Below are 15,658 nucleotides of genomic sequence, written 5' to 3'. Positions count from 1 at the left end.
AGGGTTTTTTTGATGACTATCTCTCCCCCCAATTTAGTTGTACTGCATAATGTATAATGTATTTAATTTGGGATATTTTCCCATTTTCTTTGCCTTTAACCAAAAGTGATATCACAATCCACATGTTTGTTTGATAAGATTAATAACCACAACAGCAATATTTTCATATTTTTGGCTTCCCTTATCCTAACTGACCTGACTTTAAAGCTAAAACCCCAAACAATGTAGTCATGCAGAGCTTAGACACTGCATTAAAAAAAAAGATATTGCTTCACATCCCAATTTAGTTATGCCGAAAAGTTAAATGAACTAAACTTATTTTTATATGGCTCATCAATTAAATAGTCCAGAACTATAGTAAAACTTAGGCCCAGAGTAAGTGATTTAAGCAATTCTTAAAATTTTCATTATTATTATTAAAAATAGTAAGTGGACCTTTAATCAAGGTCCACTTGATCTTTCCATCTGGACTGGCCCCTGCTTCACAGCCTCTGAGCAGGAACAATCAAGAGTTTGTGTGTCAGGGCAGTGAAATGAAAATTGTGAAATCAGAGGAAAATTTGCATGGGGCCCCAGAAACCAAATTAATTTTCTATCTAATGATACATTTTCAGCATCCCCTGGAAGAAAAAAAAAAATCTCAAAAGAAGTGTATATTTAAATGATCCTAGATTCAACCTTTCATTTAATCTGTCAATGATCATGTTGAAATAACAGAATATGACATGGAAGTAGGACCTGGAATGATTTTCCTTTTAATTTAAAACCAAATTATGCATCAACTCAGAATAGTTAAACTACATGAAACTCATGAAGACTGAAAAAACTGTTAAAGCACTTCTACCACAACCACAACTAAAGTTTGTAGAATATTTTTAAAAATCATAGCAAAATCTCAGTAACATACCTTATACTAAAAAAAGTCACATATTGTTGTATAAATTCCTATAAATCCAGTGTCTTTTATTCCATTGAAAAAAGTCTACATTAATAAAAACTCATTTACATTCTTGTAAATGATTCATTTAAATCCATTCAAAGCCACAATGTCTTTTTTCCAATGAAAAGAAGTCTAGATTATTAATAGTAAAAGAGAGTCACATAATCTTGTCTAAAATCCTGTTTGAACAGCACAATGTTTATTTTCCAGGGAGAGAAAAATTCTTACAGTGTTTCCCGATGGCACAGTTCACTTTTCCCGTTTATCTTTCAGGTGTGTTCATGAAGCCAGGGAGAATTCCACGGATTCTTGTCCTTATCAAACTTTTTCAAACCGTCTTTCTCGCCATCTTCGCTCTGTCTGATGTTGCTCCATGACATAGACATGCTGCAAAATTCTTCTTTTAAAAACTTGAGAGCTTTAAAAGTTTGCAATGTTCACATGCTACGTTTAGCTTAAGCATCTTGCAGGAACCACACAGCGTTTCCGCACCAACCAACCAATCCCGCTTTACGACAACTGTCGTAACAGCTATGCTTTGAGTGGCATTTTTCCTCTGCGAAGTCCCGCCGAGCCGAGGACACAGATTTGTAACTGTAACACACAGATCAGTGTCCGCGGACTTATAAAACTTGCACGATGTCAGCACTACAGTTCTAATGCTGTTAGATCTCAGTGCTGTATTTGATACCGTGGATCATCATATTCTACTTGATAGGCTGGAAAATCATTTTGGGGATGACTGGGAGTGCCCTTGCATGGCTGACATCACACTTGACCAGTTGTTCTCACTGTTTTGTACAGTAACACTACCTCTAACCTTAGTGACATGAAATTTGGGGTTCCACAGGGGTCCATCTTAGGCCCCCTGCTTTTCTCCCTTTATATAGCGCCCCTTGGGCACATATTGCGGCATTTTGGGATTAGCTTTCATTGCTATATTGATGATACTCAGTTATACATGACATTAACTGCTGGTAATCTCGTTCACATAAAATCCTTAGAAGATTGCCTTGCATCAGTGAGAAGTTGGATGTTTAGAAACTTCCTACTTTTAAATTCTGATAAGACTGAAATGATGGTTCTTGGTCCAGTGAGACATCAGCATCAATTTGACAGCTAACGCTTAACCTAGGCTCGTGTGTCATACATCACACAAAGTGAGGAACCTTGGGGTAATTTTTATCCTACATTGTCCTTTCACCTCCACATTAGAAATATTACGAAGACTGCTTTTTTCCCCCTGCGAAATACAGCGAAGATCTGTCCCATCCTGTCTATGGCTGATGCTGAGACCCTGATCCATGTGTTTATCTCTTCTAGATTGGACTACTGCAATGTTCTATTTTCTGGTTTACCGCAGTCTAGCATTAAGGCTCTCCAATTGGTTCAAAATGCTGCAGCCAGACTTTTGACACAAAGCAGAAAGTTCAACCACATTGACATCCCTTCACTGGCTTCCTGTCCCAGTGAGATCAGATTTTAAGGTTCTGCTACTAGTCTATAAAATTGTTCACGGACTGGCACCTCCCTACCTAGCTGACCTAATTATACCTTACGTACTGGCCCGGGCTTTGCGTTCTCAGGGTGCAGGACTATTTTGTGTCCCTCGGGTGAATAAGAAGTCTGCGGGTCACAGAGTTTTCTCTTATCGTGCCCCTGCTGTGTGGAATTATCTCCTTGCATCAATAAAACAGTCAGATTCTGTGGAGACTTTCAAGTCCAGACTTAAGACGCACTTATTTTCCCTTTCGCGTGGCTAGCATACTGGTATAGTTTTGTTTTACGCTTTTTACTCTTTTAATTCATTTTATTAGGAAACTGAGCGGGCCACAGCCTCAACTTTACCTAAATACTGTGTCTTTTAGTGAAGCTTGGGGCTAGTGGCTGGCTCTAGAGGAAACAGACACGGACTCGCTGCCAGGAGGAAAAAACAAAAAACAAAACCCAGATAGTCTAAAAATCTATTTTTGAACGTGCCAAATTTTATATCTTGCGTGCAGTGTCAATTTTTTGTCAGGACCGCATCAGAGAAAAACCTGCCTTTTGGCAGCCCAATTGATGGAAATCTGCCGTAGTGACAGAGCACTTTAATCCCTGTAAATATCAACCTGTAATAAGGTATAATTACTATATTGGTGGGGTTTTTTTTTGCCATATCATCCAGCCCTCAAGAATTCATTTGATTCCCTATCAGACCACAGGTTTGTTAGCAGAGAGTAATCATAAACTCTAAGTTGGCCTCTATGGACAAATCTGGAAAGCCTATCCGAAATTCAATTGGTTTTATGTTTTTACATCTTTCATACAATGCAATGCCTGATTAATGATGAGGAATTTACTTGGCTCTGGTCAGCGCCACATTGAGACGACGAGGGTCGTTGAGGAAGCCGATGCCCTGGTGCTCATTGGCGCGGACACATGACAGAATGATGAAGTCTTTCTCTCTGCCCTGGAAGGCATCCACGCTGGCAATTTCCACTTGCTGTAGTGAGAGGGGACACAAGTAGGAAGAACAGTCACAACAGGTCGATAACGTAATTAAATGTGATGACCTCAGCAACATAAATACAGGTGTTGCAAGAGGACTGATTTCTTCTAAGGCAGTCTTTCTCAATAGTTTAAAACTTCTCACAAACCACCTAACTCCTCAAATATCCAAAAAGAATAGGTCTGCTTCCCAATCCAACATTGTATACTATCCATTAGACTTTGGAGCCATTTTTAAACAGTTTGGGAAACATGCAAGTTCAAATTTATTAATTTAAAATGTAATATTTTACCAGTATATTTAGGGAATAACCCTGTTGTGTCTGATGATTCGCAGATGTTCTTGCTGGTTATACGGTCACAAATGTTTACAGGCTCCACTAACGCATCACCAATAAAGCTCAATTTGTGCCCCTATAACCAGCACGAACGTCCGCAAATCATCAGACACAAGGGGTTATTCCCATTCTAATCCAATTCCATTGTCTGCATGGTTTATTTTTCTATAGTTAATTCGGTCAATGAGGCTTACTGTGAGGCAGCGTCGCTCCAACAGCAGTCAGGGTGCAGAGTAATCCATCAAATGTGAAAATCCATCAAATGTGAAACGGTAATTCTGTATCAGAATCCACATCGATACTTTCGCATGGTAGCTTAAATTCAGCCATTTATGCGGTGGCATACGTATGCGACTTTCTCTCGCTCTCAGCTAACAGCGCTAATGGCTAGCAAGGTGTACGGACGTTGTTCTATTGAATTGTATGTCTCGTCGCATAAATCAACAGTCCCGCGTCCCGACAATACTACGGATGCGTGCACATGCGCAGCTGCACGGTGGACAGGAATGATATCTCGTCAGAACACCGGTCTGGGTGTGGAGTAAAACTTCCAAATGCGAAACAGTTGAATATTTTGCTACCGTTACCCCTATATTATACGGTCTGAAGTCTCACACGATAAACCAATCAGATTTGCGGAAAAAATGTAATTGGATTAGAATCATGGATCATGCTTTTAGAAAGGCTGTTCTAAGGTTATACATTTTGAAAGAATGGCTTAAAATCATATACACTGTGATCAGGATTAGACCAGCATCAGTCTGGTACCTGATAAAGTTTGGTGTGCAGAGAGCCGCTGAACTGCATGTACTGAACCAGGTAGGAGCGCTGGCCCTCATACGGGGTGATAATGCCTATCTGGTCAGGCTTGGCTCCTGCTTTCAAGAGTCTGGTGGTAATTTTCTCCACGTTGGCGGCCTCAGTCCTAAAGCACAGCAATATCAGTTGAACATTTTCACTGTGAAAGGACTAAAAATGGTAATGGAAATATATACAAATACTATCCATATTCTCCAGTTATGCACACTACACAAAGAAAGTCAGAAACTGCTTGGTGATGAGAGAATTAATCACTGTGGATTATCTAGAAAGACTGTCACACAGCACCCCCTAGTGTGCAGGTTTGTGAAGTCTGTCAACTGCTTGCTGGGACCTAATAAACTAGTTTATATGCATCTCCTGTATGGAATATTTTCAGGTTGCAAACTGAATTTTTAAAACGGAAGTTCTGCACTGCATGATGCTACCTGTTAAGGTAGGAGGTTCCGGAGCTGGCAATCTCCTCCTGGCCCTGAGTCACATAGAAGAACATAGGCTTATCGGGTTGTGGCCATTGGAAGTCAAAGCCTTTCTTGATGCGGTCAGCTGCAGAGAACAGAAATATTCAAATTTTTAGTCATTGGAGGAGCCTGTATGGCGATACAAAAGCAACACTAATTAATTTTATTCCATTAACCTAAACAGTGATGTTAAAAACTGGCAAACCTGCAGTGACTCCATTCTGCAGAGAACCCTCATAGAAAATGTTGGAGGGGAACGCACTGAGAGCCGGGTGCATCCGGTACTGGACCTGCAGGCGGATTGGACGGATCCCCAGAACCACCAAGCGCTCAAACAGTGACTGGGAGAGTCCCGCTTTGGCCGCTTTCTTACACATCACCACAGGACCCAACTGGCAGTGGTCACCCACCAGTATGAGCTGGAAAGAAGATGAAGATCAGGAGAAGTGTGACAAAGTAATGTGGAGAGTAAATATTTTTTAATAAGGTGTTAGTTTTCTAAATGTGTCGATGTACCTGCTTGGCTCCAAGTACCACGGGCACCATGCACTCCGGCTCAGTGGCCTGGGTGCTCTCATCGATCAGGATAGAGCGGAATTGCATCTTGGCCAGGCGAGGGTCACCCGCTCCAACACAGGTACAGCAAATCACATCAGCATTCTAGATGAAGAGGGCAATTTATAACACTGAAATAAGAATATGAAAGTGTACATTTTTTCTGACAGGCTATAACATGAGGAAACTTTTACTAGGTTTCATGCTCTAGGTTAAGCAACTTTCACACCGGCACAAACGATGTAGAGTTGCGAATTCTGGCGTACCTACTACACTGAGTTATGCAGCTCTACGCTGAGTTTAACCAGCTCTATGCAGTTCAGTACCGCGTTTTTGCTCCCCAAAGCACAAGTACACGCACATTCCGGGTGTATGAGAAACAACACAACACTACGAGGTCTATTAGAAAAGTATCCGACCTTATTATTTTTTTCAAAAACTATATGGATTTGAATCACGTGTGATTACATCAGACAAACCTGAACCCTCGTGGGCATGCGAGAGTTTTTCCACGCCTGTCGGTTGCGTCATTCGCCTCTGGGCAGGCTTTGAGTGAGGAGTGGTCCACCCCTCCCATCTATTTTTTCATTGTTTAGGAATGGCTCAGAGACTGCCGCTTTGCTTGATCAAAATTTTTTCAGAAACTGTAAGGCACATCCGAGTGGACACCATTCGAGAAATTCAGCTGGTTTTCGGTGAAAATTTTAAGGGCTGATGAGAGATTATGGAGTGTTACTGTCGCTTTAAGGACAACCCACAGAGCCGGAGGGTGCACCGCGCTCCGAGCCGCCATCGTCAGCCTGTTTCGAGCTGAAAACTTCCAAATTTAAGCCTCTGTTGACCCAGGACGTCGTGAGAAGACAGAGAAGTTTCAGAAGAGCTCGGGATCAGTAGTTTATCCGGACACTCCACTGTTAAAGGAGATTTTGTAATAAAAGACGTGCAGACGGATTCGCGCGTCGGCAGGCAGCCGCTCATGGCCAGGCGCCACAGAGAAACACCTCCGTTGGAAGCGTTACGGGACAAGTTTGAACATGCCCAGCTGTTAAACAGTTTCTCGGATACTCACTCGACTGAAAACCATCGAAAGCCGCCTGAATTTTATGAATGGTTATCAACACAGAGGTGTTTCTCTGTGGCGCCGGGCCATGAGCGGCTGCCTGCCGACGTGCGAATCTGTCCACACATCTTTCATTACAAAATCTCCTTTAACAGTGGAATGTCCGGAAAAACTACTGATCCTGACCTCTTCTGAAACTTCTCTGTTCTCTCACGATGTCCTGGGTCAATAGAGGCTTAAATTTGGAAGTTTTCAGCTCGAAACAGGCTGACGACGGCAGCTCGGAGCGCGGCGCACCCTCCGGCTCTGTGGGTTGTTCTTAAAGTGACAGTAACACTCCATAATCTCTCATCACCCCTTAAAGGTTTCACCGAAAACCAGCTGAATTTCTCGAATGGTGTCCACTCGGATGTGCCTTACAGTTACTGAAAAAAAATTTGATCAAGCAAAGCGGCAGTCTCTGAGCCATTCCTAAACAATGTAAAAAAATAGACGGGAGGGGTGGACCACTCCTCACTCAAAGCCTGCCCACAGGTGAATGACGCAACCGACAGGCGTGGAAAAACTCACGCATGCGCACGAAGGTTCAAGCTTGGCTGACGTAAAAACATGAATCAAATCCATATAGTTTTTGAAAAAAATAAAAAGGTCCGTTACTTTTCTAACAGACCTCATACACACACACACACACCCTGGCAAAAATTATGGAATCACCGGATTCGGAGGATGTTCATTCAGTTGTTTAATTTTGTAGAAAAAAAGCAGATCACAGACATGACAAAAAACTAAAGTCATTTCAAATGGCAACTTTCTGGCTTTAAGAAACACTATAAGAAATCAGGAAAAAAAAAATTGTGGCAGTCAGTAACGGTTACTTTTTTAGACCAAGCAGAGGGAAAAAAATATGGAATCACTCAATTCTGAGGAAAAAAATTATGGAATCATGAAAAACAAAAGAACGCTCCAACACATCACTAGTATTTTGTTGCACCACCTCTGGCTTTTATAACAGCTTGCAGTCTGAGGCATGGACCTGAGTGACAAGCAGTACTCTTCATCAATCTGGCTCCAACTTTCTCTGATTGCTGTTGCCAGATCAGCTTTGCAGGTTGGAGCCTTGTCATGGACCATTTTCTTCAACTTCCACCAAAGATTTTCAATTGGATTAAGATCCGGACTATTTGCAGGCCATGACATTGACCCTATGTGTCTTTTTGCAAGGAATGTTTTCACAGTTTTTGCTCTATGGCAAGATGCATTATCATCTTGCGAAATGATTTCATCATCCCCAAACATCCTTTCAATTGATGGGATAAGAAAAGTGTCCAAAATATCAACGTAAACTTGTGCATTTATTGATGATGTAATGACAGCCATCTCCCCAGTGCCTTTACCTGACATGCAGCCCCATATCATCAATGACTGTGGAAATTTACATGTTCTCTTCAGGCAGTCATCTTTATATATCTCATTGGAACGGCACCAAACAAAAGTTCCAGCATCATCACCTTGCCCAATGCAGATTCGAGATTCATCACTGAATATGACTTTCATCCAGTCATCCACAGTCCACGATTGCTTTTCCTTAGCTCATTGTAACCTTGTTTTTTTCTGTTTAGGTGTTAATGATGGCTTTCATTTAGCTTTTCTGTATGTAAATCCAATTTCCTTTAGACGGTTTCTTACAGTTCGGTCACAGACGTTGACTCCAGTTTCCTCCCATTCATTCCTCATTTGTTTTGTTGTGCATTTTCGATTTTTGAGACATACTGCTTAAAGTTTTCTGTCTTGACGCTTCGATGTCTTCCTTGGTCTACCAGTATGTTTGCCTTTAACAACCTTCCCATGTTGTTTGTATTTGGTCCCGAGTTTAGACACAGCTGACTGTGAACAACCAACATCTTTTGCAACATTGCGTGATGATTTACCCTCTTTTAAGAGTTTGATAATCCTCTCCTTTGTTTCAACTGACATCTCTCGTGTTGGAGCCATGATTCATGTCAGTCCACTTGGTGCAACAGCATTCAGAGGTGTGATCCCTCCTTTTTAGATGTAGACTAATGAGCAGATCTGATTTGATGCAGGTGTTAGTTTTGGGGATGAAAATTTACAGGGTGATTCCATAATTTATTCCTCAGAATTGAGTGAGTCCATATTTTTTCCCTCTGCTTGGTCTAAAAAAGTAACCATTACTGACTGCCACAATTTTTTTTCCCTGATTTCTTATAGTGTTTCTTAAAGCCAGAAAGTTGCCATTTGAAATGACTTTAGTTTTGTGTCATGTCTGTGATCTGCTTTTTTTCTACAAAATTAAACAACTGAATAAACATCCCCCGAGGCCAGTGATTACATAATTTTTGCCAGGGGTTGTGTATATATAACATACTGGTAGACCAAGGAAGACATCAAAGCGTCAAGACAGAAAACTTAAATCAGTATGTCTCAAAAATCGAAAATGCACAACAAAACAAATGAGGAATGAATGGGAGGAAACTGGAGTCAACGTCTGTGACTGAACTGTAAGAAACCGCCTAAAGGAAATGGGATTTACATACAGAAAAGCTAAACGAAAGCCATCATTAACACCTAAACAGAAAAAAACAAGCTACAATGAGCTCCATAATTTTTGCCAGGGGTTGTAGTTCCTTCGTACACATTTAATTCGTCCAAAGAGTTTTTCCTCACCACTGTTGAAATGTGCTTGCTCAGGGGGTGGGTAAGATTTGACATTAGACTTATGAAGTGCCTTGGGGCAACTATGCTAAATAATTTTAGTCAAATTGAATTATTAATTCTGGTTGTAATGGAAATGCATAGAAAGCTAAATATTTTTTAAGGTCGTACTCATTGCAGAAAGATTGAGAACAACTGCACTACAGCACAAACATTCAAACAGCAAGTACCCTGCTCTGCCCAATGAGCCACTGAGGAGTTTACACACCTGGCAAGTTCAGTGCTTTATTGATGAAATATGCCATGCCCGCTTATTGTGCACATTTTTGCTGTGGTGTCACTTAAAATCCTGCTGGACCTTACCGACTGACACACAATTTAAAAATGTTGACATAAATGTGTGAGAAACACACATGCAACTTAAAAGTTTAATTTTAATGACTGAACATTATTAGCAAGATGTTAATGCAGCTAATAGTGTGTAGAGTAAAAATGATTTGTTTCTCTTACCAGTTGCCTTTTCTTTGTCCATTATTTTGAGTCTTTTTTCCCCCTTAATTCAGGAGTTGTCTGTCTTCAGTAGTTATCCAATACATACAATCACTAACTCCAGTAGCCATTGGTTGCTGGGCCCAAAATATTCAGGCAAGTTTCATGTTTTGTTTTCTTTTTTTTGTTTGTTTGTTTCCACCAAGTACCAACAATCACTGTCCACCTTATAAAAAAAAAAAATAAATCAACAAGAGTGCTCTGAGAGCACAATATCCCCTGCTGGCAAATGCTGCTTTGGTGCAAGTACTTGCTTCCAATAACATTTCAAGGTATGTGATAGTTGATTTCAGAAGGCAAGTACCAACTCATGAAACTGACGGAGTTTAAGTCTGTTAATCATGGGACATATCACTGGAAAAATGGCCCAACTCAAACAACATGATAAATATGCATATTACCAACCTATAACAAGGACTTGTACCAAGCTTCAGGGAATTCCTCCCAAAAATGTGAGGAGTTGATTTCAAAATGCTTATACCCTTTTATGGACAGACGGAACTCTCCATGACATAATCCCCCCTCGGTCCAACAGCCAGCGGTGGATAATAAAATCACCCAACGTAATTTCTGACTGCTCCATTTACCCCCAGTTTCACCCAACCCCCGCCCCACAACAAATTAACTCCTACTTGACAAAACCATTGCTCTAGCACTTTCAGGTCATTTTTCTTATTAATCACACTTTAGGCAGTCTTTTGTGATGTGTTCATCACAGCTACTCTTACTGTTATGACCATGAAAATACTTGTAAGACTGAGTTTCAGACACCCCCCCCCCCCCCCCCTTATTTACATTCTTCAGATCTGCATTGATCTCATGACCTTTCTGGATTTGAGCTGAAGGAAATCTGTCATAGTGGCAGAATTTTGATTCCTGGGATCATACTAAATTATGAGGATGAACAATTGAGTTTTAACTCTCTAGCATGCATGAGATTCCTTGAAGGTCCACAGATAAACAAGTCTGCATGAGACTGGTGTCCTGCTGCAATTACAACAATTGACATAAGAGATCTGTGCTGGAGTTTCCAGTGATGGAGAAGAGGGTCAATGTGCTTAGATTCTGACCAAATAGCACAATTTAAAAAATAATGCATACTGCAAGGCTGTGTTGGCCATTATCCGACACAGGAACATGCTAAGTGGGTTCTTCTGTATCAAACACCATAAACGCAATAGATCAGCATGGGATTCTATTTGCCACATAATACAACAACACTTGAAAATTTGTTCAGAAGTGGTAAATCCAAACAGCTGTGAGAAGAAACCATTTGAAAGCTTGAACTTCAGTCTTCGGTGCAACATTTTTCCTTACCATGAGCAGCTCCCTCTCAGCGGTGCGTTTTAAAGCTCTGTATCGTTTCTCATCAGCAGAAGACAGCTCACCAGTTTCATCCTTCAGCTGCTGCAGTTTCTGAAGTTCTGGCATGCTGAACAAAACAGAGGAACAATGAAGCAGACGGACAAGATTTATACAAGTCAATCTGCACAAAAAGGTTGAACTGCGATAGTTTGAAATATATCACATCGTGCTATGACAGTAGTGGAGTCTTTGAAGAAGAATTTCTGTGGTGGGGAATGACGGCATTCCAAAGACACATGAAAACTCAATTTGGACACCTCATGAAATTTGTTATGAAAAGTTCCGATGTGTACGAGGTCTGTCCAAAAAGTATCGGACCTTTTTATTTTTTGCAAAAACCATATGGATTTGAATCACGTGTGATTGCATCAGCCAAGCTTGAACCTTCGTGTGCATGCGTGACTTTTTTCACACCTGTCGGTTAGGTCATTCGCCTGTGAGCAGGCTTTGTGTGAGCAGTGGTCCACCCCTCTCGTCGGATTTTTATTGCGAAAAAAATGTCTGAACGATTTGGAGCTTTGCTCATCAAATTTTTCAAGAAACTGTGAGAGACCTCCAGCAGGACACCATTCGGAAAATTTAGATGGCTTTCAGCGACGATTTTATGGGGATTACACAGATTAAGGAGTGCTCCAGCCGGTTTAAAGACCGCCCACAGCGGCTGAGAGCGCGCCGCGCTCCGAGCGCCAATCGACAGGCTCAAACCCCGCTGAAACAACCAGATCATTTTCAACGTGAAGGCTTTGTTGATCCGGGACGTCGTGTGACTTTCACAAAAAGGCAGAAGGCGTGGACATCAGCACTTTTTCGGCACATTCTACTGTTACAAGAGTTTTTTTCATGGAAAGAGAAGCGGAGGATTGCACCACCGTGCCGCTCATGGCGCGGGACAAAACAACCTCCGTGTTGGTCTCACAGGACAGCTTTCAGGTGACTTTCAGGCGGCTTCCGGTTGCTTTTCAGTCATGTGAGTATCCGAGAAATTGTGCATGAGCTGGACATGCCCCAACATGTCCTGTGAGGCTTCATCACGGCGTTGCTTTGTGCCATGCGGCTCCGCTGCGACGTGCGGAATTCCTCCGCACGTCTGTCTCAATGTGCCGAAAAAGTGCTGATGTCCACGTCTTCCGCAATTCCTGTGCTAGTCAGACAACATACCGGATCAAGACAGAGTCCAGTTTAGAAATGTATGGCACATTCCACTGTTACAGGAGTTTTTGTCATGGAAAGAGGAGCGGAGGAATCCTGTCTTGTGAGGCTTCATCACGGTGTTGCTTTGCGCCATGCGGCTCCGCCGCGACGCGCGGAATTCCTCCGCTCCTCTTTCCATGACAAAAACTCCTGTAACAGTGGAATGTGCCGTTCATTTCTAAACTGGACGCTGTCTTGATCCGGTATGTCATCTAACTAGCACAGGAATTGCAGAAGACGTGGACATCAGCACTTTTTCAGCACATTGAGACAGACGTGCAGAGGAATTCCGCGCGTCGCGGCAGAGCCGCATGGCGCAAAGCAACGCCGCGATGAAGCCTCACAGGACATGTTGGGGCATGTCCAGCTCATGCACAATTTCTCGCATACTCACACGACTGAAAAGCAACCGGAAGCCGTCTGAAAGCCACCTGAAAGCCATCCTGCGAGACCAACACGGAGGTGGTTTTGTCCCGCGCCATGAGCGGCACGGTGGCGCAATCCTCCGCTTCTCTTTCTATGAAAAAAACTCCTGTAACAGTAGAATGTGCTGATGTCCATGCCTTCTGCCTTTTTTGCGAAAGTCAGACGACGTCCCGGATCAACAAAGCCTTCACGTTGGAAATGATCTGGTTGTTTCAGCGGGGTTTCAACCTGTCGATCAGCGCTCGGAGCGCGCCGCGCTCTCAGACGCTGTGGGCGGTCTTTAAACCGGCTGGAGCACTCCTTAATCTGTGTAATCCCCATAAAATCATTGCTGAAAGCCATCTAAATTTTCCAAATGGTGTCCAGCTGGAGGTCTCTCACAGTTTCTGGAAAGATTTGATGTAGCAAAGCTCCAAATCGTTCAGACATTTATTCGCAATAAAAATCCAACGAGAGGGGTGGACCACTGCTCACACAAAGCCTGCTCACAGGCGAATGACGCAACCAACAGGCGTGAAAAAAGTCACGCATGCGCATGAAGGTTCAAGCTTGGCTGATGCAATCACACATGATTCAAATCCATATGGTTTTTGCAAAAAATAAAAAGGTCCGATACTTTTTGGACAGACCTCGTACATTATCTAATATACAAAATTGAACCGTGTATGTGTGTTTGCTATGCACAGCCACAGTAATTAAGCAATCAACACCAAACTTGCTATGGTGACTGGGGGACACCAAGGGTGGGGACAAGTGATAGGATGAACAACACTGGTGCGTCAGCACTGTGCCAAGCCCCGTATTGGTGCGTGTATCGCTTTAAGAAAAAAAAAATAAAAAAAAAATCACGTGACTGATACAGGAACCGTGTCGTTCGGCTGCGCCGCACCAAATTGTGTTCATAAGGAAACAAACTGTATCGACATGTTGCGGATTTGTTGGATGGAGTTTTGCTGTTGGATTTTTGCTTGCCCTCACCTTGTTCCACTGACTTCATGGATCGTTCAAAGACATTTTCCCCAGTCTGGAATAATTTTGATCTTTTGATGCCAAATAAGATTAGATATGTTTGTACTCCTTTACAATACTGGAAGAATAACCAGAAAACATCCACACCTTTATCAACTCGCACTGAAATTTTTATGCTCACCATCTTCATCTGTACCCTGTGAAAGAGTTTTTTTTCTAAGGCAGGGGAACTGGTGTGTAAGAGCAGAAATCGCCTTGGAGCAAAGACACTTCAGAAACCTTTATTCCTCAATAAAAATGCATAAATGAATCTATTTTTAGTCTTTTATTTCGTATGCTTTAATACTTAAGTTAAATTTCCATACATAAGCTACAAATTTTAACTCTGAATTTTATTACAGACAAATTTGCTATATTTTACAAACCAAATCAGTTTAGCATTTACACAAACAAGGTTTTAAGCAAATGTTAAAGTCTTCTCATGAACAGCTTAACTCGACACACAAATTGAGCACATGAAATTATGCAATGATGAGATCATATTTTAAATAGAGGACTGGTGATTAACTATTTCACAGGCTGATGTTGCGTTTGCAGAACGTTAGCTTTTCCATCTGAGTTTCATTTTATTTACCTGCATTGATTTTATAACTACTGCAGGGGTCACTACTGAGCGACCAACACAGTGTCAATACAGTGTCGACAGTTTGTGTAGTGTGTCAATACACTCCTTGAGGTATCATCATCCCATCACTAGTGAGGACACTGGGGCCCTTAGGTTGAAAGTGTATGTGCGCTTCATGACCCGCTCACTGGAGCCCTTATTTTCGCAGTTCATATGGTACTCAAGTCAGGTAGCAAGCATTACACTTTATTAGTACATAGTAGAGGCTGGCTAGGGTGTACTTTAATAAGAATCCAAATAGGCCAGCATGTTCCGTGTGAGAGTTAAAGCTCGCTTTTTTCCCAATTATTCCTCCAAAGAAGTAGCAGGGACAGTCACTGAAAGTGGTTGGGCTAAATCTGGAGACACCATGCTTCTCACATGGTCAGCTATATGTAGGATGGTCCCGAGTTGGGCACCCTGACTGAATTTTCATTTGTGCACCTCAGGGTCACACTAAGAACATTATACAGGGTGAACATAAAAACACTCCTTGGTTTCAAATACTTATAATATCAAAAGTCACATGAATAATTTTACAATTTTGAAGAAGAATCTGTAAAAGAGAGAGGAAAAAAAAACTTGAGTTTCTGCAACCAAGGAGTGTTTTTGTGTTCACCCTGTATATCCCAGAGGATTGCAATATGACATGCTACCTTTTATCATCATTCTCTTAAGTCTCATGAATGTCACAAATTTCTCTATGAAAATTAATAACATACACACAATGCAAAGCAACTGACTACACCTCAACTAAAGTGACATGAAATATACAACATGGTAGAGTTTGCATGGTAGAGTTTTAACTTGCACTTGTAGATGTAGCGACAAACTGTGTGAACTGACATTGGTTTTCTGAAGTGTTCCTGAGCCCACGCGGTAAGATTCTTTACACAATGATGTTGGTTTTTAATTCAGTGCCGCCTGAGGAATCAAAGGTCACAGGCATTCAATGTTGGTGTTCTGCCTTGCCGCTTACGTGTAGAAAGTTCTCCAGATTCTCTGAATCTTCTGATTATATTATGGACTGTAGATGATGGAATCCCTAAATTTGTTGCAACTGAATGTTGAGAAACTGTTCTTAAACTGTTGGACTATTTTTCACGCAGTTGTTCACAAAGTGGTGAAATTCGCCCCATCTTTGCTTGTGAACGGCTG

General features: G+C 41.7%; 1 protein-coding gene across 1 annotated transcript in view; it reads right to left on the bottom strand.

Moving 5' to 3' along the window:
- Window positions 1-15,658, bottom strand: part of LOC117518116 (regulator of nonsense transcripts 1-like) — a 70,892-nt gene that overhangs the window by 16,966 nt on the left and 38,268 nt on the right. The window contains 6 exon segments of the mRNA XM_034179179.1: window positions 3,283-3,425; window positions 4,537-4,693; window positions 5,016-5,133; window positions 5,254-5,467; window positions 5,565-5,708; window positions 11,203-11,371. Of these exon segments, the coding sequence (XP_034035070.1) occupies window positions 3,283-3,425; window positions 4,537-4,693; window positions 5,016-5,133; window positions 5,254-5,467; window positions 5,565-5,708; window positions 11,203-11,371 (945 nt within the window).

Source organism: Thalassophryne amazonica, chromosome 10 (assembly GCF_902500255.1).
Source record: "Thalassophryne amazonica chromosome 10, fThaAma1.1, whole genome shotgun sequence".
In the NCBI taxonomy this organism is placed as follows: Eukaryota; Metazoa; Chordata; class Actinopteri; order Batrachoidiformes; family Batrachoididae; genus Thalassophryne; species Thalassophryne amazonica.
This window is presented reverse-complemented; position numbering and strand designations above follow the sequence as displayed.